This window comes from Meles meles, chromosome 17 (assembly GCF_922984935.1).
Source record: "Meles meles chromosome 17, mMelMel3.1 paternal haplotype, whole genome shotgun sequence".
Lineage (NCBI taxonomy): Eukaryota > Metazoa > Chordata > Mammalia > Carnivora > Mustelidae > Meles > Meles meles.
The window spans coordinates 37,870,155-37,896,530 of NC_060082.1; the positions used below are offsets into that span (position 1 = coordinate 37,870,155).

A 26,376-nucleotide genomic window follows, 5' to 3' on the forward strand; every position below is an offset into this window, starting at 1 on the left:
AGAGTTAACAAAATTAGTACAAGGAAATCTCATATACTATTTTTCCAGATTTACCAATTGTTTACTAAGTTTTCATTTTTTTAAAAAGATATATTCATTTATTTGAGAGGGAGATTGCGTGTGTGCACATGTGGGGGTCTGGGCAGAGGGAGAAGGGGAGAGAGAGAGTCCCCAAGTGGACTCCTCGTTGAGCAGGAAGCTCAACTTGGGCCTTGATTCCAGGATCCTGAGATTGTGACTTGAGCTGAAGTCAAAAGGCAGAACATTAACCAACTGAGCCCCCCAGGCACCCACATTTTTAATTTTTTATATATGCATAGTGTTTTTCTGAACCATTTGAGAGTAAGTTGCCGCCATCATGCCCCTTTTCCCCTAAATACTTCACTACGTAATTCCCAAGTAGTCCATTCTTTTTTAAAGTGCCATCCTCTGTATTTAGCCTTGATACACTGCTCTGTTCCCCTATAGTCCATGGCCTCATGCTGTCTGGTACAGCCATTTCTTTCCGGTCCAGAGTCAGATGGTCCACGTAAGCCTCATGTCCTCCTTTAATTCAATCTGGAGCAGTTCTTTAATCTTTCTTTACTTTCTTGACCTTAATTAACATGCTTTGAAGAGTAGAGTTCAATTATTTTGTAGAGTAGTCCTCAGTTTGGGTTTGTCTAATGTGTCCTCATGATTCAGTTGGAGTTTGCTAGTTTGGGCAGCAAAGCCAGAGAAGGGATGTTGTGCCTTCTTCATATCTCCTATCGGCAGGTACATGAGGTCAAGTACAAATACACTGATTTGTCAGTCGGTTAGATTGCATCCACCAGTTCTCTCCACTGTAAAATGATTGTTCTCCCTTTGTAATTAATATGTAATTTGTGAGGAGATGCTTTGAAACTGTAAATACTGGTTCCTCATCAACCTTTTACTCTACAGTCACAGCATCCATCCTTCCAGCCTTCCCTATTTGTTAGTTGGTATTATGCTCTAAGAAAGAGTTTCCCTTTCTTCCTTTTTAAAATTTATATTTGCTCAAACTCATAAGGTTCTTCCTTTATTCAAGGAGTTATATTCCTTACAGTCATTAATTATTTTGATGCTTGAAATTATTCCTGCTTTGGTCTGTGGGAGCTCCTACCTATTAACTGTTGCTCTGACCTTTGGAAATGTCTTCATCATTCTTTGAGAATTTCATGCTTCTTGGCATAACAAGATGTTTTAAGTTCTTCATATACTTTCTTTGCCCCAGCCCTGGACTCGGCCTTTTTCTAGGGTGTCTTGGTTCCTTTTTGTGAAGAATGGTGTTGTAAAGGCAAGATCTGGGTGCTTGGCGTGCATGTTGCTACTAATTTGTTGTTGACGTTAGATCCTGTCAGGTCTCCGATCTCTCAGACTGAGCCAGGGAATGTGTGTACCTGTGTGTGTAAACACACCTGTCTGTGTCTGAACTAAAGCTCTGTATCTACGTGAACGCTTGACATCATTGTACTTCAAATCCAGCAGCCCATGATTTGTTCTAGTCTCAGCATGTTTGTAACTCCAACAGGGGAAACCTGGCTCCGTGATACTTTACTGTGTCCCTAGTATCTTGTCCAAGTCTTTGGCATTGAGTGGTAAATCCATGGTTTAAGGATTTGGATGAATGAATGAGTAAATACAGTTATTACGTGTTATCTCTATATAATCACACTGCTGTGACCAAAATTTGGCACGAGGTAGGTGGTAAATAAAATTTTGTTGAACAAGTGGTTCTTTCCTCTCCAGTATCTTCCTATTTTATTTTAAACCAGCTGAGATAGGACTCCATATAAGTATTCTTGGTTTGTTTTATTTCTTTTTGTTTCTTTAATATTTATTTATTTATTTAGAGAGCATGAGTGGGAGGGACAGAGGGAGAGGAAAACAGAATCCCAAGTAGACTCTGAGCGAGCGTGGAGCCCCACATGTGGCTCAATCCCATGACCCCAAGATCATGAGCTGAGCTGAAACCAAGATTGGACACATAACCGACTGAGCCACCCAGGCACCCTAAGTACTCTTGTTTTTTTTGCCATTTAAAGCTTGATGCAGAGAAATTATTCAATTAATAGGAACAATCATTTTCCAGTAAGAAAAAGTCATAAATAAAAATAAAATTACTCTGTAAGAAAAAGAGTTCTTTTATTTGAATAACCTCAGATTTGGGCAGCATCATTGAAAAGGTTCCTGTTTTTCTGATTACAGAAATTGTAGCTTGCAGAGTCTGGCACATTTTTCACATTTGTCAGCTCTACAACGTGAAATAAGTTTTTCATCTAAATTCTGTTCCTACGCCCCCGTTTCAGACAAAAAGAATTTCCATGTCACTGGGGCTTGTTATTATATAAGAAAGAATACTTGAAGATAATGTATGAGTAAGTGATCAGAAATCTCTGATAACCTTCAGACTCATTGCCAGCTATATTAACTATGAGTAATCCAGGTGTGGGGGGAACAGTGGAGCTTCATTCACCTACGCCCTCAAAGATTGTAGATTTACAATTTAGGACAGCCATTAATGATGTTCCTTCATGAAGTGAATTTTTTTCCTTAAACCTCAGGAAATGCCTATATTTGTCTTGATATAATTAAAACTAAGTAACTCCTTGCTCTATAAACTCTTATTTTATTCCTAGAAACTTGTTTAAAAAACTACTTTATTCTTGGGGCACCTGGGTGGCTCAGAGGGTTAACTCTGCCTTCGGCTCAGGTCATGGTCTCAGGGTCCTGGGATCGAGCCCTGCATTGGGCTCTCTGCTCAGCAGGGAGTCTGCTTCCTCCTCTCTCTCTGCTTGCCTCTGCCTACTTGTAATCTCTCTCTCTGTGTCAAATAAATAAATAAAATCTTAAAAAAAAAAACTACTTTATTCTTTTTTGTATTTGCTTTTTCTCTTTACTTGAAGGATATTAAGTGTAGCATATGTATTGTAACCTCTAGGATAGAATTCACAATGTAATTTCTAAAGAGTCATGCTACCAGATATTTAGGAAGAAACAAGGGGGTTAGTTTTATGTTCAGGTAGACTTTTCCATATGGTTGGCTGGGAATTGACCAGTTTCAGGTTTTATTTATTTATTTAAAGATTATTTATTTATTTATTTGGCAGACAGATCACAAGTAGGCAGAGAGGCAGACAGAGAGAGAGGAGGAAGCTGGCTCCCTGCTGAGCGGAGAGCCCGATGCGGGGCTCGATCCCAGGACCCCAGGATCATGACCTGAATGGAAGGCAGAGGCTTTAACCCACTGAGCCACCCAGGCGCCCCAACCATTTTCTGTTTTAAAGACATTTTCTTCCAATATGGTTTCTTTAAACTTTTACAAAAACATTTAAGTTTTTTGTCCCCATGCTTAAAAGGGGGAAGTGCCAGGATTCTGCATCTTTTAAAACTAAGAAAAATCAAGACATTTAAACAACTTTAGTCTTGAAATCCCTTCCTATTTAAAGAAAAACTAACAGTTTACATACTCTTTTCTAAGATTAAATGTTTGAAAGTAAAGTTTTTTGGATTTCTTTCTTCTGTTAAATTTTATTTTTTCAGTATTCCAAGATTCATTGTTATCATCATCATCATTATTATTATTAATTAAAGAGGAAGAGAAAGAGAATGCATGCATGCGACCAGGGGGCGGGGCAGAGGGAGATAGAATCCCAAGCTGACTCCCCACGCAGCACGGAACCTGACGTGGGGCTCCATCTCAAGACCCTGAGATCGTGACCTGTGCTGAAACGAGTTGATTGCTTACTGGACTGAGCCACCCAGGTGCCCCTGGATTATTACTTCACTGCGTGGGGGTAGGGGTTTGGGATTTAAAGTGTTTTATTATGCTTCCCTGCTGCAGAGACTGCTCTTGAGTCAGCCTAGTATTACTAATTGACATACGGGCTCATGTGTAGTTGGCATATTTACAGAAATATCTTTGCACTAGTAGCACATAGTTACTTTTTTTCTCTTTGAATTGTCACTTCAGGGCCCCCTGTTGGGTTTATGATAATGCAGTAACTTCTTCAAGGAGTGGGCCACCCAGGAACCAGACTGGCATGAGGACTGCTGGGAGTTACCCAAGGAAACTCATGTTTACCTCAGTGCGTCCGTGCTCTGCCAGCTCACCCATTCCTCCCCTTAAGCAGGAGGACTTGGGCGAGGCAGAGGGGCCAGTGGGGGTCTTTTTCCAGGCTGGCCGTTGTCCCCCTCCCCCCACACCCCCCCACCAGGCGCAGCCTCATCTCTTGTCTGTGCTGGCTTTGTCTTCACTGCTTTCTCTCACAGGAGAGCATGGCCTCAGAAATGGGATCCATGCAGTGTTTTGGGGTTTGTTTTGTATTTCATTCTGTCTTATATGTTTTTAAGTGAGACAAACATCATGCAAATTAAGATGCAGGTACATTTTCATTTCACTCACGAACTAAAGGTACTCATGGGTGTGAAGTAATTCTTGTCACCCTTTCCTATAATTTACAGTGAGCAAGCCTCTCTTGCTGGTTGAAGTCTTGCTGACTTTCCTTTCTGTGTTTGAGAATGCAGCAGAGAGGCCCCTGGGGGGCTCAGTCGTTAAGCGTCTGCCTTTGGCTCAAGTCATGATCTCAGGTCCTAGGATTGAGCCCCATGTCGAGCTCCCTGATCAGTGGGAAGCCTGCTTCTTTCCCTCCCACTCCCCTAGCTTGTGTTCCTTTTTTCGCTCTGTCAAATAAAATCTTAAATAAACAAATAAATAAAAGAATGCAGCAGAGGGGTGCCTGGGTGGCTCAGTCCATTGAGGGTGGGACTCCTGAGTGTGGCTCGGGTCAGGATCCCAGGGTTGTGAGATCAAGCCCTGGATGGGCTCCACACTGGGCATGAAGGCTGCTCAGGATTATCTTTCTCCCTACTTCTCTCTCTGCTCTCGCTTGCTCATACTCTCTCTCTCAAAAAAAAAAAAAAAAACCCAGAAAAACAAACAAACAAAAAACAAAAAAACCCAAAATGCAGCAGAACATTTGTAAAAAATGACACATGAGGGGCTGCTGGGTGGCTTAGTCATTGGGTGTCTGCCTTCGGCTCAGGTCATGATCCCGAGGTCCTGGGCTCGAGCCCCGCATTGGGCTCCCTGCTCAGCGGGAAGCCTGCTTCTCCATCTCCCACTTCCCTGCTTATGTTCCCTCTCTCACTGTCTCTCTCTCTCTGTCCAAAAAAAAAAAAACTTAAAAAAAAATGACACACAAATCTTTAAACAGAAGTATATTGAAATTTAGTTGAATCAAGTCCAGTGATGGAGGGACCAGTTTGAATTAGAAAACAGTCTGGGGTGCAGAACTGTAGGTGTGTGCTGTCCCAGTGGTGAGGGGCCACCCCAGGGGGGATGGGTCTTTCCCATAGTTGTGGCACACAGCACAGTGTCAGCCCAGCACCCTGGACATGCTTGATAGATCATTTAAAGAGTGAGTGACTCCTAAAGCTTTGGGGGTACTTCTGAGTTTTTTAAGTGAAGAAACTTAATCTAGAAACTGAATGGCTGAGGTGGAAATACAGGAAGGTTCTCAGTAGCCATTCAACACTAACTACATTTTAAAAAAATTTTTTTATTTTCAAGATCTATAATAATTGGAACTGAACCAAACATATATAATAATGTGAGATTTTTAGTTACTGCTTCAATAAAATGACTGTTATAATTGTGATTAGCATATAAGTTATAAATAGGTTATTATAATGTTCTTATGGAAATATTTAAGTACTTTAAAAAGTTTGCTTTCTTGAGTTGTTAAGATAGGTGTTCTTTTAATATTGTTTCCACTATTCATTTGTTAGTAAATCTTTGTGGGAGTTACACAGAGGTTCTTTCAGTAAATACCCTCTCTGGGCTGTCATAAAGTCCTCATTCATTGAACAATATAGGATCATTGATTTTAGTGTGAAAGGACTAGAAATTATCTAGTTCAAGCCGCTCATTATTTAGGGGAGGAAATGGCCCTCTAAGTAGTTATGCAACTTTTCAGTGTCACATTGGTGGCTCACCTGAAACTGGAAATAGAGCCTGGGGTTCATGGTTCTCTGTCTTGTGTATCTTTCTTGTAACTAATAGACTTCTTACTACCATATAATATATCAGTGTCTTTCCATGCAGATTTATCTAGGCAGTATGTTAAATATATTCAAAGGGGGACAGTGAGGGGTAGCCTTACCCGTAAAATTGGGATTAAGAAGGAGCTTTTCTGTCCTTCCTACCGCTCCTGGAGTGTGGGATGCAGAGGGGGTTAATGAGAGGGAGGCCCACAGGGAAGGGTTGAGGGTGGCAAGCATTCATTCGGGAAGAATCTGAACATCTGTCAGGATTAGGGAGTAAAGGTGTGGGCATTACAGAGACTGTGTATGCTCTGTGTTGTGAGAAAAGGCAAGTTGCGAAGTAATATGTATTATCTGATCAAAAATAAAATAAAACCCTGCGCATGTGTGTTTATATCATATGTCTCCATATGAGGAATGTAGGGATATACACACACATACAACGTATATACATGTATGTTACATATGAGAGGTTTTTCTATCTGGGAATGTGCATGGGGTATGCATTGTCTCCTGGAGTGGGATCTGGAAACCTTGTTATTTCTTTTTTTGTTTATCATTAGATGATTTAATTTGTTTCAAGAAGCATCTATTATTTTTTTATGAAAAAGACCTAATAAAAATTAAAATCAACCTATAGCTTTGTGTATTTGTGATTTTTTTAAAAATATGGAATGCCATGGGCACATGGGTGCCTCAGTTGACCATCTGACTCCTAACTTCAGCTCAGGTCACGATCTCAGGGTCATGAGATCGAGCCCCGAGTCGCGCTGGGCAAAGCCTGCTTAAGATTCTCTCTCTCTCCCTGTGCATCCCCCTCCCCCAGCTCATGCACACATGGGCTCGATCTCTCTTGCTCTCAAAAAAAATAAAAATAATAAAAATAAAAGATACAGGCTGCTTCATAAGTTTCTATGTCATCTGCGCACAGGGGCCACGTGATCTTTTCTGTATTGTTCCAATTTTAGTGTATGAGCAAGCACTGATGTTTTTGGCAGGGTGGTGTGTGTGTGTGTGTTTTAATAAACTTGTAACAGTGAAGTCAATAAGTAGAATTTCCCATAGAAGAAAATCATGGATTATTACCTGGCTACTGATTGGTTCTGTTTGGATGGTTTCTAATACGCTGAAATTAGTCATTAATAACATATACAGAAAGAACATCTTGAGGATAATTTTCAGATGTGCTTTCCCTAAGATCACATTTTTCAAATGCTTACATTGTTCATTCACATAATTTTAAGCATTTACATAATTCATAAGCTTTTGTATTTAGCATCAACTGATTAAATAAGTATATTTACCAATAAAAGATGAATGTTGTTTCCATGGGAAACCAAGGCTAATAAATTCTCATGCCCATGGTTTAGTGAAGACTCAGACCTTTCTTTTGTCAAGAAATGAGTTGCTTAGTGTAATTATAATTTTCATTTAAAAAGAGAACAACATGAACACTTTGCATTTTGCAATTTTCTTAAATTCTAAGGCTTAGTAACCGAAATAAGTGTAGATACCCTTGTAATTTTCCAACAGAAGGGATGCCTCACTCCTAAGATGCTGTTTGTTTTAAATCACTGGTACTAATAAAAGAGAAATATTTTTGAATGTAAATATTTACTGAAAGTGTGTTAGTCATAGGCCTCACGTAGCACTAAGAAAGCCATTATTCACATCAAACTTAAAAACTAGTCAATTTTAAAACTTGAAGAAAAATGCCAGTCACAATTTGAGTGTACTTGGGGTGGAGAGAACAAAATACTAACACTTTTCTTGGCCAAGATCTGTGTGTATGATCAGTTGCTCTTGTGTCAGGCTTTTATGTTTTCATTAAAGTAGCACAAAATTAGTGTCTTTAAAAGACCACGAGAGTGGGGCGCCTTTGTGGCTCAGTGGGTTAAGCCTTTGCCTTATGCTCAGGTCATGATCCCAGGGTCCTGGGATCGAGCCCCACATTGGGCTCTCTGTTAGTAGGGGGCCTGCTCCCCCCGCCCCCACCTGCCTCTCTGCCTACTTGTGATCTCTCTCTCTGTCAAATAAATAAATAAAATCTTAAAAAGGAAAAAAAAAAAAAAGACCACGAGAGTATAGCCAAGACCTGAGCCAGCAGTGCCTGTGGACTGGGGTTCTTTAGAGCCTACTGGAATGAGTGAATGAATGAATGAAGTTCTTAGGATCGTGTCTGACACAGAACAAAGGTTTAATAAATTTCTTGGTTTGGATACTCATTTTATTTCATAAACCTTACTCACTTGCTCTGTGTATATGGGGAGAGGTTGGTTGATCAGTGTTTGTAGGAACAGAAAAGACTCAGCTTCCCAAGTATATAATCTGTTGTATCTTTAATCTTTAATCAATTAAAATGAAAGGAGTACCTGCAAGTTGGTGAGCAGATTGGCTCTTTCTGTGCATAGATTCCTCTGTGTACATGAACAGTTTCACTTCTTAGTGAGTAATGCAAGGATTAGGAGCACCAACTTCCCAGGCAATCAAAAGTTTCTATGTAACTTTTTTTTTTTTAAAGATTTTATTTATTTATTTGACAGACAGAGATCACAAGTAGGCAGAGAGGCAGGCAGAGAGAGAGGAGGAAGCAGGAAGAGCCTACTGTTGACTGGGAATCCTTACCGATATCTTGTCAATGAGCACATATCCTGTCTGTTGTATTTATTGTGTACTGCACTCATACAATACAGGAAGCATTAGGAAAATCACAAGGAAGAGCACATATACAGTCATGTCCTGTAACATGTATAGGAGCAGACCTGTGCAATTCAGACCTGCATTGTTCAAGGTCACCGGAGCCCTGGGGAATTGCCTACATGTACCAGAGGCAGAAAGAGGTTCATTGCAGCACCGTCAGCAGTTGTAAAATACCAGAACTCCTCAGTGTCCATCAAAAGCGAGTATGTGAGTGAACTTTAACGTCTCCACACTGGATTAAGCCTTAGCAGTTAGAAGGAGGAAGCAGAGCTGTGTGAGAGCAGGGATTGCAGAAGCAGCAGTGAGCCAACACTGCTCAACACGAGCAGTGCACGTGATGTGACGGCATTTATAGGAAGTTGAGGACTTGCATGATGGTACCCTGTTGTGTATGGATACACATGGAGCAACAGCCCAAGGAATACTTGCAAGTGAAAACCCCGGATTCAGGATAGCAGTCATATCTTTGGCATGAAGAAAGAGAAGAGGGGCGCCTGGGTGGCTCAGTGGGTTAAGCCGCTGCCTTCGGCTCAGGTCATGATCTCAGGGTCCTGGGATCGAGTCCCGCATCGGGCTCAGCAGCGAGCCTGCTTCCCTCTCTCTCTCTGCCTGCCTCTCTGTCTACTTGTGATCTCTCTCTGTCAAATAAATAAATAAAAATTAAAAAAAAAAGAGAAGAGGATCGCAGAATGTTCTGCAGGGGAATCTACTTAATATGGTGGTGGGGGGCAGATAAGACAGAATTTAAAGATGTTTATAAAGCTGGGAAATGAGGGCATGGGCACTCATTATATCCTTCTCTTTTCTTCCTTATGTTTGAAATACTTTACATGAACACAGATTAAAATAAGTACTTGGAGATACCATAAAAGCAGCAAGGAAAGAGAGAGACAGTGTGGCCCCTGGAGTCAGAGGCATGGGTCTGCCCTCTCTGCTTCTTTGGACTCTACCCCTCAGCTCATGGCTTTACCTCTCTGAGCTTGTGATCTCATCTCTAAAGTAAGGATAATAATACCGCGGGGCTCCTGGGTGGCTCAGTCAGTTAAGCATCTAACACTTGATTTCAGCTCAGATCTCAGGGTCATGAGATTGAGCCCCATGTTGGGCTCTGTATCGAGCATGGAGCCTGCTTAAGATTCTGTCTCTCTCCTTCTGCCCTTCCCCCTTCCCTCAGCTCACATACACACTCCCTTTCTCTGTCAAAAAATAAAATAATTAAAAAAAATAGTGTCTCAATCCCAGTTTGTTAGGAATTAATAGCATCCCTAAAGTGCCTTTTATAGTTGTTGATGCAGAAATGCCAAGAACTGGCATTTCAGTAAGGTCTGAGCCCCAACAGACATCATCCTTGCCCTTACATCATAGGGGAGGTAGACCATTAGTTAAATCACCCACACAAATGTAAATGACACCTGTAACCTGTGTCTTGAAAGACATGTGCAAGTGTGATTCCCTCTAATAGGGGATATTATGGACCACAAATTTGTGTGCCCTCAGATTCATTATTGAAACTCTAATCCCCAGTGTGATGGCATTTGAAGATGGGGTCCTTAAGAGGTAGGTAGTTCTTGAGGGTGGCATCCTCATGGTGAGATTAGTGCTCTAGTAAGAAGAGACAGGAGAGATCGTGTTTCATCAGTTGTCCTATTGAGGAAACCAAGAAGGGGGCTCTCACCACAACCCCTTTCTGGCATGCTGGTGCCTGGATCTGGGACTGCCCAGCCTCCAGAATGTGACATGTACGTGTTTGTTGTTTGAGCCCCCCAGTCTATGAGTTTCTGGCTACAGTCGTGCAAACTGACTAGGACTGGGACCAGAAGCTGGTTGGGGAGGTCCTAAAAGGCTCCTCTGACAAGTGTCTTAGGGCTAGGCTTTGAAGAAAAAGAGCAGGAGCTCAGTGAAAAAGAGAGGGTGGTGTGGTCCAGCCCAAAGGCACAGCCCAGAAGTGCTGCTGGAGGGGGCACAGCCAGAGAGGAACCCAAAGGAGGCCAGTGGAACAGGTTGCAGAGCTCCAGAGGGAGGGACTGGAGATGAAGCTAGAAGGTATGAGTCAGATATGTGGCCCTGTGAAGTCCCAACTGGGTATGTGGGGAATGAGAAGAGCAAGGAAAGACACTGTCGGGTGGACTAGAGTCCCTAAAAATCAGGGTGAACCAAAAACAGTCTGGAAGGATGGCGTGGGAACAACTGTAAACAATGGGGGCATTGTTAGGAAGTCTTACACATTGATCTGGAGGGCCCAGGGTAGCCAGAGTTTACATGGCTTTTTAGAAGAAGACAAGAATTGAGAGGGTGGAAGCTACATCCACAAATCCGTGGGTAGTTTTTTGAAACATCTGTGCCATTGGAAAAGAGTCTTGGTCCTCACTCCATTAGTCCTTTTTGCCAGTAGCTGTTCACCCTAAAGGTCACCATCATTAAATATAATAGAGTGCTTTGTGATGCACATTCCTAAGTTTACACTGTTACACAAACACAGAGTTAAAGCCTAAAATAAATAGTGAACAAATACCAAGGAACTTAACAGTGTTCTAAATAAATGGTTTGGGCCTAACCACTGTTACCAGAATGACCGTGACATTCCTACTCATTGCCACCCTCAGCTGAAGTGCCTATTAATATGTGCATGTTTGCAGTGTTTTCCACCTTTCGTGAGTTAAACAAACATTTGTTGAGAGTTCACTATGGCTAAAGCACCATGTGCAGTGGGTGATCGATGGACGAGTGTATTGGTGTGCTCCTCCTCGCTCCCAGGATCGCTCCCCTCTACCCAGCCCCGGCTGTGGAGCTGCTCCCCGTGCTTTCTGAGGTGGTCCCCATGTCTCTGCCAGCAATAAAGGGTAGCCAGAAAGAGGGGAGAAGGTGTGAGCTGGGCCCCAGACAGTGCTTAATAAGAGAACTAGATCTCGGTCCTCACGGATCACATTTAGAGATTGCTAAGGAACCAGCTCATTTTGAAAGCTGGCAGGTAATGGGAGAGGATCAAGGACTTCAGGTGTAGTTTAAGAAAATGGAGAAGCACAAAGATAAACATTTTTAAATAAACATTTGACAAAAACTTCATGCTGTTGACGGTTTGTCAGAATGAACATTCATGCCTTGCTTGTGGAGTACAGAACACTTCAAGAGAATGGCTTTATCGTATGCATCAAGACTCCACTGTTGGGAGTCTTCAGGAAATGACAGTACACATGAAAAAGTCATGTATGAAAGTAATTCACAAAAAAAAAAAAAGTAATTCACTGAGGTTTCTTAATTGTAAAAATCAGAAGCAATCTAAATGGTTATCAGGGGAATTTTTGAATAAATTATGAGGTATCACCATGATGGAATATTATGCAACTGTTCCAATTTATATTTATGAAGCTTAACTTGAGAACTGGGTTGTCCTATTAAGTGGGGAGGAAACAGGAGCACAATCCCAGCTCTGTTGTAAAAAGAGGAACGTGGGCACATACACGGGCCTGGAAATACAGGCACTGGGATGTTGAGAGAGCATCCCAGCTTTGGGATTGTGGGTGATTATTTTATCTGTGTTCATGCTTTTCTGTGCTGTCCAGTGTTTCTTCAGTATGCATGCACTACGTCCATCACCAGAAAGAGAGCAGACAGTATTTACTTAAAATAACTTCTGGGACGATATTCCCATGCGAGGGAAGGCAGCCTGCCTTGGCCTTCCTAGCAGTCTAAGAAGGCTGTTTGTTCCAGAGAAAGCACCTATGTTTTCCAAAGAGAGGACAACACTTTCCTGTCAGAACTACTCAAGGATGCTTGAGCCCTTCTGGGAGAAGTGCAGCTTTCCTGAGTGTGAAGAGGGGGCCGTGTGGCCTTCTAGAAGAGCAGCAGGAGAGTGTGCTGTATAGGAAAACTGGTTTGAACTCACATGACTTTGAGAACACTCACAGGCCTGCTGTGTCCCATGACAGGGAACTGCTCCATACCTTTTAGCACCGTTGATGCAGAACCATTCCTGTTGTTCACATCCACGGTTTTAAGGAAGGAATGGGAGGTTCAAACAAGCGCTTCTGTCTTTTTTCTTTCTGAAGTTCTCCTTACAGTGGTGAGGGAGGAGCTGCATTTGCGGCTTCGTCGTGGATTTATTGGCAGAGCCAGCTGACACTGGGGTATAATTTGAGCTTGTAAAATTAGCAACACAGTATTTTCAGTTGTTGTGCTCAAGTGTTTTTATGGATCATTGTACCTTTGGTTTTGGTTCAAAAGAAGAATACTACTTTGACACTCTTTAATTCTAGATTTTGGAAGGGACACAAAAGATGCTCCTATTTTGGAAAGAGTAGACAGGAATAAATTTTTGAGTGAGTACCTTCATATATATTTGTGTGGGTTTATGTATCCAACACGTACACATGAAATAAGACTATTTTACCAAATGAAAACATTTGATTAAAGGAAATTTTGAGGTGGGGACTTCAATAATTAACATTTCGAAAAACAGCTTTTCTTTCTTTCTGTAGAGTTAGAACCTTGCCCCATCTTGAAAGGAAGCACTACATGAGCAGACAAGGAATTGTCTCACTTCCTTCTGAGCCTGACATGGAGAATTTTTAGCTTTTCTTAATCTTTTCCATCATGGTCTCATTACCATGTGTTTTCATGTCATGAGATAATCAAGAATAAAATACTTGTACATTGCAGATCATTTAAGATAAAATGTACATTGCAAATAAGTATAATACTGTTATTTTGCAACAATTTTTCTCATCTCTTAAGATTTAGCTTCTAAATTTAATTCCTCCTTGCAGGTGTGTGAATTTCTCTTTACTACTCAAGGGCCATTCCAATCATCTGCACCACAAAGGAACATTTTCTCTAACTAGTGTAGTAATTTGGGAATGACAGGTATCTGGAGGACTCCAGTAGCGTGGCAAAAGGAGGAGATGGTGGGATCTTGTCTGGTGGGATCTTGTCTTGTCTGCGTTACATTTGAAAGCATCTTTGTCCGGTGAGGGAAGAAGAAATACTACAAATTTGCAGGTTAATGCAAAGGAACTGAATTTTTCTCTTTATAACTTTGTAAATGGAGAAATTCTATGTTCCCTTTGTTGTAGTTTTACAACTTCCTATGTGTTCCTCTTTTAGGGCATTTCCCATTTGTCTGACTTGGTTTTCCATGGAATTTGACAGAACAAAGAAAACAGTTTATGATGGAATGACATAAATTCCTTATTTCTGTGACGGGCCAGTCTCACTGGACATAAATGATAATGGCAACAATTGAAAGTATGTTAAACATCAGCATAGAGGATCTGTACAGATACGCAGAAACTAATATCCAGTGGAAAAATTAAAAATATTATCAGAGAAGACAAACGTTTTCCAAGGGACTTTTTCAGAAAGAATGTCAAAGTCTGTCCCATGTAGAGGCTTTACTGAAATAGGTAAGATTATGCCTGGACCAGCCTTTAGGAAAGATGTGTGTCCATATAGCAAGAAGACTAGTGGAAGGGTACTGTTAACTAAAGAAATGCCAGTTAAAATAAGGCAGGAGAATCATTTCCTTCTTTTAAACTGTTATTTTCTTTCTTTTTTTTTTTTTTTTAAAGAAGAGGAGGCCCAGTCCTTGTCAGGTTGAATGATGCAGAGGACAGCTTAAGCACCGTAAATATGTTCATAGCCTCTGACCCAGGAATTCCAAGCATAAACATTTATCTTAAGAAAATAATTGAAAAGACTTAGACACAGCTGCAACAGAGACCAAGGGTATGCACACGGACCAAGTGTTGTATAGAAACCTTATTTTTTCCACTTTGCAGATTGATTGTTTAGAGACAGACTGTGCAGGAGTTACAAGACATAGTGGCTCAGCCACAAGCACTCCCAGAGCTGTTAATTCTGCAGATGGACTCGTACATGTGCTTGCACGAGGCTCACTGGAAGTACAGCCATGGCTCTGGAAGTGGGCAGTGTGGAGGGTCACGGTGCCAGAATATGGCGAACCTGGACGGTGTGCAACTGTGCTTCCGGATAGACACATGCCAGCTGCACCCGCACCGTGGTGAGGGCTGGTGACACACCACGATGGGAAGGGGCTCTGATGATGAGGAGAGCCGGCAGAGTAACAGCTCAGAAGACAAGGACCCGTCCTGTCTTTCTCATCCTGGTTCCCCAGCAGAGGACCTGTCCTATAGCTGGCTCTCAGTCAGGGGTTTGTATTTCATCCGTCACTCTTTTCTCTAGACTCTGATTGCTGGTGCAGTCTTCCAAATTCCTGCCGGGTGACTTCACCAGAATCACTTGAGATGTCTGTTTGTTTGTTTATTTTTTAAAGATTTTATTTATTTATGACAGAGAGAGAGAGTGAGAGAGGGAATACAAGCTTGGGGGAGCTGGAGAGGGAGAGGCAGGCTTCCCTTTGAGCAGGTAACCTGATGTGGGACTCAATCCCAGGACTCCAGGATCATGACTTGAGTCGAAGGCAAATGTTTAATGACTGATCCCCCAGGTGCCCCACTTGAGATGTTTAAAAATATAAATGCTCTGAGGGTGGGGGGCACCTGTGTGGCTCAGTGGGTTAAAGCCTCTGCCTTCAGCTCAGGTCATGATCCCGGGGTCCTGGGATTGAGCCCCACATCAGGCTCTCTGCTCAGCGGGGAGCCTCTTCCCTTCCTCTCTCTCTGCCTTCCTCTCTGCCTACTTGTGATCTCTGCCTGTCAAATAAATAAAATCTTAAAAAAAAAATATATATATATATATATATATGCCCTGGTCTCTGTTCCCAAGTGTTTATTTTGAAATAATTTTAAACCTTCAAAAAACAGGGACGCCTAGGTGGCTCTGTCCGTTGAGTGCCTGACTCTTGATTTTAGCTCAGGTCACGATCTCAGGGTCCAGGGATGGAGCCCGGGGTCAGGCTGTGCACTTGCTCTGTGGGGAGTCTGCCTGAGATTCTCCCTTTCCCTCTGCCCCCTACCCTGTCCCCATTCATCCCCCCCTCTAAAATAAAGAAATAAAATCTTAAAAAACAAACTTAGAGGTCCCCTTGACCCTTCACTTAGCTTCTCTTCATGTTACCCTATGTAACGATAGCACAATTATTAAAACAAGGAAATGAACATTGTCATACTATTAAGTGATCTATAAGCCTTATTTGAATTCTGCCAATTTTCCCATTTACATCCTTTTTGTGGCCCAGAATCTGATCTAGGAGCCCACATTGTGCTCAATTGTCTTGTTTGCCCAGTCTTTTTCAGGGTATGGTGGTAGCTCCTTGAGTCTTTATCTTCCATGATGTTGCCAATTTTGAAGAGCCTTTTTTTTTTTTTTTTTTTTTGTAAATGTCTCTCAATTTGGGTATATATCTGATGTTTTCTCATATTAGACTGAGGTTATGCATTGGGGCAGAAATACCACAGGAGCTGTATACCTGTGAGTAAATCCTATAAGGGGTAGATGATGTCAAGTCTTATTACTGGTGATGGTAACTTTGATTTCTTATGGTGTCCACCCAGGTTTGTTTCCCTCTGTAAAGTTACTATTTGTTCCTTTGTAATTAAGTATCTTGTGAGGAGGTGCTTTGCAACTATCCTATTTCTCAACAAACCTTACCATTAGGCAGATACCAGGATACCATAGTAGTGATTCTTATAGTCAACAGCATCTGTGGCTTGATGACTTTGTAAATATCCTGATTCTCATCAAAATGCTGTGACTCTTTCCTGAAACAAGTATCACTGTGGTACTTGCTTGATTGTTTATTTTTACCCTTCCTTCCACATTAATAATTGGAAAGCAACTGTAAGGAAGAACTGTCCCTTTCCTCTCATTTAATTATTTATGTCAGTGTGGCCTCAGGAGTGTTTACTGGACTCTGTGGGCTTTCATCCAGTACCATCATTAATTTGTTTTCCTGCTTAGATGGTTGCAACCTTGGCCATGGTGAACTCCTTTGAATTAGCTTTTGACTTCTTTCCACATTTTTTTTTAGCACATTTGTACTTTGACGCATCACAAAATATTCTAAGCTGGTTTTTTTTGCAATGGCTCTAGAGCTCCAAGGGTTTCCTGTACTGGAGAGTGGCATGTAGAAACCAAGATCAGGACGCTGGATGTGCCCCCTGCTGTTTGGGTGTCTTTGCTCTTAGGTCTGTCTGGCTGGACGGAGCTAGTTAACGCACATATGCATGCGGACTCAGCTGCACACATTCATTTCAGCATCTACATCCCTCTGACTCAAATCCCGTAGGACAGGGTTCTTTCTAAAATCGCCCATCTTACTGGTCACTTGTTTCTCCAGCAGTGAGAGACTTGTCTCCTATTATCTATAGTACATTTACTTGTTTCTTCAAATCTTGTAGACACAAAAAGCAATGACTCTAACTGGAGGTCGGTTTGTCCCCAAAGGCCATTTGGCACTGTCTGGAGACATAGTCCATTGTCGCAACTCAGGTGGGGGAGTGCTAATGGCATCTAGTGAGGACAGACCAGAGATGTACCCAGGACGGCCCCCACACCAGAATTAAATGATCCAAAATGCCAGTAGTGCCCACATTGAGAAACCTGGGGCATTGAGCAGTTTCAGAATGGCCAGCCTATACCCCTATGAAAAACACATAATCTTTATGTAGTTCCTTTTTTTTTAGTCTTACAGTATTCAGTCAAAACAGTGTAATTGAGTTTATTAGGACCATTTCCTTCCTCTGCCTCCTGCAGTATGGTTGTGACTCACTCATAACCCAGTTAGGGTCCTTTGTTAGTGTCTGTACTCAGTGTGGGGTGTGGTCAATTGAACGTAGGTTCTAAAAGTCAGAACAGGACAGACAGATGTGCTCCGAAAGTACAGAGCAGTTTTTACAAGTTCCTCAGATGATTCTGATTTTCACCTTTTTTCAGAACCGGTGTTTAGCCCATGGGCTGTGAAGTCAGACCTGAATTTACATCCAATCTCTAATCAGATATGTAATGTTGGGTAAGTTACTTTCCCTCCCTGAGTCTGTACTTCCAAGGGTTGTCATGAGGGTGTGAAAGTGTACACGTGGTGTTTATCAAAACATCCACACAAAAAGGGAGCTGAGATGAGAGCTGTGTTCATTCTTTCATGTATCCATGTAACAAATATATTGCATCCCTACTATGTGCTGGGGTGCTATACTTGTTCCCCAGTGAGACAGAATAACTGAGACCTGGCTCGTGCCTTTGAGGGGTTCATATTTTAGGGGGGCTCTTGGTGGTTTTAGAATAGCTATTTCTTACATCGATGTGCAATATAAGAGATTACGGCGAAAGTAAATCATGATTTTGTGGAAGCTTTTCCCTAGAAGGCCCAACAAATGCAGACTATCTGTACCTCTCTGGTCAGCTATTGTGGTAAAAAAAACAGCCATCTGGAGAAACAGATCATTTTAGGTCTCTGACTCTTTCAAATAGAAGTCATTTCAGGCTTTTAAGGATGTCTAGATATCGGACTATATGAAGTTGAACTCTCTAGGGAGCATCTGTAGTCAGATGTTTTGGGATACTAAGCATTCAGGCAATTTTTAAAAATATATATGTGTTCTAGAGCAGTGCTTCTCGATTTTAGTAGGTACACAGATCATCCGAGGATTTAGTTCAAAAGCAGAATCAGAGTCAGTATGTCTGGCCTGGGGCCTGGGACTCTGCATTTGTAATAAGCTCCCAGCAGATGTAGCTGGTTGTATGTCACACTTCGAGCAACAAGGGTTATGGCCTGACTTTGAAGTCATATTTTTTGGCTTTGAACCCTAGTTCTTCAGCTTATTAGATAATATGCCTCTTATTAGTGATCGATTTCACACTGAGCATATCATACCTTGAGATTATTTGCTATTAAAGTCACCACCTGGAGCTTATTGACATTTTAAATTCGCAGTACGTGAAGACAGACCTCTAACAACTCATTGGTAGATCAAAAAGCAAGTGTTGTGATTTGACATTGCAGCTAAAAATGTGCTTCTTCTGTTTGGATCCACATATTATCTTTGAGATTTTTCTTCCCCATGGCGACAACCACTGGCACCTAATAAACTGAAATTAGGGTTGTGTTTTGTTTTGTTTTTTAAGTAGGCTCTATGTGGCCAACTTGGAGCTCAAACTCACAACCCCGAGATTAAGACCTGAGTTGAGATCAATGGGCGGACACTTAACTGACTGAGCTCCCCAGGCACCCTGGTTTTTTGTTTGTTTGTTTGTTTGTTTGTTTTTTTAAGTAAGCTCTACACCTAAGGTGGGTCTTGAACTCACGACCAGACAGCAAGGGCTGGATGCTGTTCTGACTGAGCCAGCTAGGAGGTGGCTGTATGGTTTTAAAAAAAATGCATATATATACACACATACATATATATAATAACACTGTTCTTACTATGTCAATATATAAATAATAAATAAAAATGTTATAGTGAAGCAGTTTTTGAAATAATAACTAAATAACTAAAATAACTAAATAACTTAAACAGTACTTTAATGTATTGTTTACATTGTCCTGTTAACAAATTTCTAATTTGTATGTTTTTGAATTTAATTAATTTTTTGGTACAAAAGTACATTTCTGTAATTTATATTCTGAATTGGGGGTGTGTGCTCAGGAGCACAAGGGTGGAAGAAAAAAGTTTTAATTTTACTGCTATGTAGCAAAGAAAAAAATGACTTTCTTTTAAAAACAATATTGAGGGCAGATGTGAATGGTTTTCCACATGGACAAACTGAAGATCCCCTCGGGGTGTTTCCAGGATATCTGACACTGAGAAACTCTGTATGACCACTCCAGGTAGTTTAGCTGGAATTGGGGACTCTTCACTCAGGACTAAATGTCTGGCAACACAATATTCCTCCCTTCCCCAAAACAGAGGGTAAAGGATCCCAGAATTTAAGTGCCAGGTTGATGTGTTACATTGATTAAATAGGATTGACCTAGTCCCGATTAATGAGAGTTCCAGGATCTTCAAACAAAATAATTATTAGAGCATAAGGCAGTAAGTATAAATGGATTAGCCAACCCTGGCATTGTAGCGAGGTGAGCTGCTTGGGGTCTCCCTTATTCTCGGTCTTTGCCTAGACATTTCCGGCCAGCTGTGCCGCAGTGCCCAGACTCTTTGATCTGTAGAACCTTTTACACTCTTTACATTGGTTGAGGACCTTAAGGAGCTTTTGTTTATGTGAGTTACAGCTATCAATCTTTACCATGGTAGGAATTAAAACAGAATTTTAGGGGCCTTCTGGGTGGCTCAGTTGCTTAGGCATCCACCCTCAGCTCAGGTCATGATCTCGGGGTCCTGGGATTGAGCCCCATGTCAGGCTCCCTGTTCATCGGAGAGTCTGCTTCTCCTTCTCCAGCTCCCCACTGCTTGTGTTCTGTGTGTCTGTCTGTCTGTCTCAAATGAATAAAATAAAAAATCTTTTAAAAAGAGAATTTAAAAATAGTCATTAATTCGGGGCGCCTGGGTGGCTCAGTGGATTAAGCCGCTGCCTTCGGCTCAGGTCATGATCTCAGGGTCCTGGGATCGAGCCCCGCATCGGGCTCTCTGCTCCACAGGGAGCCTGCTTCCTCCTCTCTCTCTGCCTGCCTCTCTGCCTGCTTGTGATCTCTCTCTCCGTCAAATAAATAAATAAAATCTTTCAAAAAAATAGTCATTAATTCATTAAAAAAAACCTATCACATGTTAAGATAAATAACGTATTTTGTGAAAAAAATAACTATTTTTCCAAATAAAAAGAAGAGAACAGTGACACGGTTTTACACTGTTTACAAATTTCTTCACTGTCTGGGTCACTAGAAAGAGCTGGATTTTTCTGTTTGCTTAGTCTGCTACAATGTTGCTTATCATGTAGCCTCCAGAAAACTGCACTGGACACTCATAAGGGAGTAAGAGTGAAAAGGGGACTGACCTAGCAGGTGCCCTGGAAGGGGATGTGGGACCTCGGGTCTCCTTTCTTCCTGAGCTAAGGGGGGGTTACCATGGCTCTCCAAGGCCTGTGCGGGGCTGGATCTGCTTCTTGGGAGAGGATTGGCAGGGGCAGAGTTAGGGGCTGTGTGTGGAGCCGGCTTCCCTGTTTCAGCCTCCCTGACTGTCATGGTTTCATTCTTAAATCAGCTTCTGTGGTGCTCTGATGTCCCACACACTGCCTTGGTGTGTCTCTGCTATGTCCAGTAAACGTGGTCTATTCCAAGTTCCCTGAAAAATAGATTAACTGGATAGGATTTGCCCAGTTTTGAGTTTTTCTTTTATAAATTATTCATATCTTTTCTTACCTTTTGTTAGTAAACATTACGTGGAAAGACAAATGAAGAGCTAAATTATATTATTGTTAATGCCAGACTTTTAAATGATAATATAAAATTCATAAACTTGTTTTTTTGTGTGTGATATAGGCCCTTGGTTGAGTTTTTAAAGGGAAGTGTTTCAATAATTGCTTTATTTTTGTTCTTTTTTTAAAAAAAGATTTTTTATTTTTTGAGAGAGAGACAGAGCACAAGGAGGGAGAGGGAGAAGCAGACTCTCCACTGAGCAGGGAGCCTGATGCTGGGCTTGATCCCAGGACTCCGAGATCATGACCTGAGCAGAAGGCAGACACTTCACTGACTGAGCCACCAGGTTCCCCAAAGAAATAAATTTCTGGGGGGGGGGGGGGAATACACACACACACAGTAACACTTTCTGCAGTGAAGTGATTCCTAATTTGTATTATAGAATTGAATAGATCCTGTTTTATGCCATCTCACGCAAACTCAATGTGATACTTCAAAAAGAGCACCATGATGTTCTAGTGCGTTCTGCCCCATGAGAAAATGTGAAAACCCTGCAGAGGGCAGCTCGGTAGGCCATGTTTAGGCTTCATCTGCTGTGTGTGCTGTTACCCGTGGAGTCCCTGCCTCTCAGCTGTGGGGAGACCTCTCCAGCTCTGACACTGGAGCTGATGCTCATGCTCCTTTAGTGTTTCTTCTCCACGTTTTTCTGATGCTGATGGCACAGAGCGAGGGGCTGGGTCCTCTAATGTGAGTGCTGGGAGAACATCAGAGGCAGGAGGGGAACAGCGTGCCCACGGAGCAGCTGCCCGATTCAGGTATTCTTGCAGTCAGGAAATGTTTGCTGAGCACCTACTATGTGCTTTAGAACTACACTGAAAAGTTCTGAAAACACTAAGACTTACCCACGCAGGTGGTAGGAAGGCCGAGTGTGGATCTCTCCTGTAAAGAATGCCTGCATTTCTTCCTCGAGGAGGATTGACTAGGATAGGAGGCAGCTGAGCACAAATGTGGCTGGCTGGGATCCAGCTCTTTGAAGTTCCCTGAGCTTGTGTAGACTCGGCCAGTGGATCCCAGCAGTAGAGGAAGCTGCGTGGACTTTGATGTCGGAACTGTTGTGAGACCGTCTTAGGTTGCGCTTCCTTTGAAGCAGAGTGACTCAAGGCAATCTTGGCATACCCGGGACCAGTCAGGTGACCTAGAAAAGCCTAGAAAGAAAATTCCTCTGCCAGAAGGGAGTTGAAAATAGCTGCGGGTTATTTGAAACACCATGTTTACTTAAAGAGTTTTGAGAGAGATTATTTGGAGTTAATCTGGCTTCCCTATAGGCAGAGGATTAGTTGTTGAAGAGGATTCCTCAATGGGAAGTTGGGCGGGGTGTGGTGGGCCCTTCAAGTCCTCTGGCGGGTGGCATATGTTCTTGCAGACATCGCTGGGAAGGGCCAGGTGACGAATGAGTGCACAACTCTGCACACACACCAAGTGTGTGCTTGAGATGTTTTCAGTGAAGGGTTTCAAGTGGGGAAAAAAATCACAGATGCTGACGATTCAGTTCAGAGATGTGGAGTTACCGAGTTTCTCTTCCCTGAGGTCAGGTTAATGGGAAATCGGAAACCAAAAGCTGGTTTGTGTTACCCTCTCACAGCTTAAAACCTTGCTTGCTAAGACAGGCACATTTTAAAAATACTTGTTTGAATACCTGAATTACAAACCTTATTTTCGTGTGGTTTGTCATCCTTCTGAGTGGCTGTCCTGATCATAGCCAGAGCATCTGGACATTTCTCTACCAGTTGAGAGTGAAAGAACCCCATCGAGTATTTTCTTCTCCCATTATTCGGACACTCCTAGGCCAAAATACTGAGTAGTGTCAGGCATAAGAGTTTCCTGAGCTAAGTAATTACTTATAAATACTACATTGGTCTTTTTTAAAAAGTTCAATCTTGTTTTTTAGAAATTCAATTTCTTTAAACTAAAAACAACAACTACATCTCTCCTACTCTACCTCCCACACCTCTGGCAACTACATGTCTGTTCTCTGTACCTGTGAGTTTGGGGTGTTTGTTTTCGATTCCACAAATAAGGGCGATCCTATGGCACTCATGTTTCACTCCTCTCTGTCTGACTTACTTCAGTTATCCTAACACCCTCAGGGTCCATCTGTGTTTTTGCACATGGCAAGGCTTCATCCTTTTTTATGGTTGAATAGGGATATGGTACACGCACACTCACACACACACACACACACACACACACTCACATTGTCTTCATTGATTCAGCCATCAGCGGACATCTGGGCTACTTCCACATCCTCACTGTTGTCAGTAATGCTGCAGTAACCATGGGGCTGGCGATATCTTTTCGAGTTAGTGTTTTCCTTTTCTTCCAATAAATATCCAGAAGTAGCATTGCTGGGTAACTCTTCTTTTCATTTGTTGGGGACCCTCCACCCCATTGTCCACACCGGTTGCACCAGTCTGCATTCCCAGCAACAGTGCCAAAGGGTTACCCTTTCTCCACATCCTCACCAACACCTGTTGTTTTTTATGTTGCCGATTTTAGCCATTCTGACAGTCATGAGGTGAGATCTCACTGCAGTTTTGATTTCCATTTCCCTGATGATCAATGATGATGAGCCTCTTTTCATGTATATGTTGGCCATCTGTATGTCTCCTTCGGAAAAATGGCTCTTCAGGTTGTCTGCCCATTTTAAAAATCAGATTTTTTTTCGATTGAGTTATGTGAGTTCTTTATATATTTGGAATATTAGCCCCTTATCAGATGTATGATTTGCAAATATCTTCTCCCATTCAGCCGGCTGCCTTTTCAGTTTGTTGATGGCCTGATTTGCTTTATTATTTATAAATATCATGTTGCTTTTGTTTTAAACATCTTCATGTTCAAAATAATGATGTCCTTGAGAATAGAAAGAGCTGGGGTGCCTGGGTGGCTCTGTCATTAAATCTCTGCCTTCGGCTCAGGTCATGATGCCAGGGTTCTGAGATCAAGCCCTGCATTGGACTCTCTGCTCAGTGGGGAGCCTGTTTCCCCCTCCCCCATTTCCCCTGCTTGTGTTCCCTCTCTTGCTGTCTCTCTCTCTGTGTCAAATAAATAAATACAATTTATTTTATTTTATTTTATTTTATTTATTTGACAGAGAGAAATCACAACTAGGCAGAGAGGCAGGTAGAGAGAGAGGAGGAAGCAGGCTCCCTGCAGAGCAGAGAGCCCGTTGTGGGGCTCGATCCCAGGACCCTGGGATCATGACCTGAGCCGAAGGCAGAGGCTTTAACCCACTGAGCCACCCAGGCGCCCAATAAATAAAATCTTAAAAAAAAAAAAAAATGGAAACAGCTTTTGTCCTAATGTAATAGGTGGGAGTGGGGTTCAGAGGTCACAATGGCAGAGAAGTGGAGCTGCGGACGCTTTATCATCTGATTGTTCCAGTCAATGATCTTGGGTTCCAATAGGGACTCTCCTGGGACCTTGGCTGCTTGGACTTTGAATATTGATTAAGGAACTTTAAGGAGTTCACAGTTTGGGTGGATTTGCAAAGTCGGTCTCCCTGAATGTGAGGATCAAGTTGGCATTTCCTACCAATTGTTTCACTGAAGACCGTTCCTACTTTGTGGTTTAGCTTTGTAGACTTCTCCCAAACAGTCACAGCATTCTCTCCTTGAGCTTCCCCCCTCGCCTCTGAGTGATGTGTGTGCAGCACAGAGAAGAGCCTGTGGTACAGTCTGATCTCAGCTGGAGAGGCAATCCCAGTGACCCCCACCCCCACCCTGGGTGACACAGGCTGGCCACAGCACAGGCATGAATAACACAGAGCAGGTCCCTACAGATGTGTGTGGTGTTTACACACACAGATGGAACAAACCATCTTCTAAACAGTAAAATTTCAAGCTATTACATGTGTTGGATAAGCCAATCTTAGGAAAAGAGTTTAAGTAAAATTTTTCGTGGTAGCATATTGAATGAAAAGAGATAAAACTTCTACTTTTACTGGCATAAAAACACACATAGACCAGTGGAACAGAGTGGAGAGCCCAGATATGGACCCTCAACTCTATGCTGAAATAATCTTCGACAAAACAGGAAAAAATATTCAATGGAAAAAAGACAGTCTCTTCAATAAATGGTGCTGGGAAAACTGGACAGCAATATGTAGAAGAATGAAACTCGACCATTCTCTTACACCGTACACAAAGATAAACTCGAAATGGATAAAAGACCTCAACGTGAGACAGGAATCTATCAGAATCCTAGAGGAGAACATAGGCAGTAACCACTTCGATATCAGCCACAGCAACTTCTTTCAAGATATGTCTCCAAAGGCCAAGGAAACAAAAGCAAAAATGAACTTTTGGGATTTCATCAAGATCAAAAGCTTCTGCACAGCAAAGGAAACAGTCAACAAAACAAAAAGGCAACCCACGGAATGGGAGAAGATATTTGCAAATGACAGTACAGACAAAAGGCTGATATCCAGGATCTATAAAGAACTTCTCAAACTCAACACACACAAAACAGATAATCATATCAAAAAATAGGCAGAAGATATGAACAGACACTTCTCCAACGAAGACATACAAATGGCTATCAGACACATGAAAAAATGTTCATCATCACTAGCCATCAGGGAGATTCAAATTAAAACAACATTGAGATACCACCTGACACCAGTTAGAATGGCCAAAATTAGCAAGACAGGAAACAACGTGTGTCGGAGAGGATGTGGAGAAAGGGGAACCCTCTTGCACTGTTGGTGGGAATGCAAGTTAGTGCAGTCACTTTTGAGAACAGTGTGGAGATTCCTGAAGAAATTAAGAATAGAGCTTCCCTATGACCCTGCAATTGCACTGCTGGGTATTTACCCCAAAGATACAGATGTAGTGAAAAGAAGGGCCATCTGTACCCCAGTGTTTATTGCAGCAATGGCTACGGTCGCCAAACTGTGGAAAGAACCAAGATGCCCTTCAACGGATGAATGGATAAGGAAGATGTGGTATTATGCCTCCATCAGAAAGGATGAATACCCAACTTTTGTAGCAACATGGACGGGACTGGAGGGGATTATGCTGAGCGAAATAAGTCAAGCAGAGAGAGTCAAGTATCATATGGTCTCACTTATTTGTGGAGCATAACAAATAACATGGAGGACATGGGGAGATGGAGAGGAGAGGGAGTTGAGGAAAACTGGAAGGGGAGATGAACCATGAGAGACTATGGACTCTGAAAAACAATCAGAGGGTTTTGAAGGGGGGGGTTAAGGAATCAGGTGGTGGGTAATAGGGAGGGCACGTACTGCATGGAGCACTGGGTGTGATGCCAAAACAATGAACACTGTTATGCTGTAAACAAAAAAAAAAAAACTACTTTTGTTAAGTTTTTTTTCTGAAGCAAGGGTGTGC

At 42.1% G+C, this 26,376-nt stretch overlaps 1 protein-coding gene and 1 pseudogene across 12 annotated transcripts in view; one reads left to right on the forward strand and one right to left on the reverse strand.

Moving 5' to 3' along the window:
• The window catches only part of DISP1 (dispatched RND transporter family member 1), a 194,012-nt gene that overhangs the window by 65,596 nt on the left and 102,040 nt on the right, over positions 1–26,376 (forward strand). For 4 of the 12 annotated variants that reach the window (XM_045982193.1, XM_045982201.1, XM_045982195.1 and 1 more), the window contains exon 2: positions 17,599–17,674. The exons of the other annotated variants lie outside the window; for them this stretch is intronic. Coding sequence is in view for 1 of the 4 variants with exons in the window: in XM_045982197.1 (XP_045838153.1) it covers positions 17,668–17,674 (7 nt within the window). In the remaining 3 variants the exon portion in view is untranslated. The remainder of the gene's footprint in view (positions 1–17,598; positions 17,675–26,376) is intronic. 12 annotated transcript variants of the gene reach the window in all.
• LOC123928538 lies at positions 6,935–7,031 on the reverse strand (annotated as a pseudogene).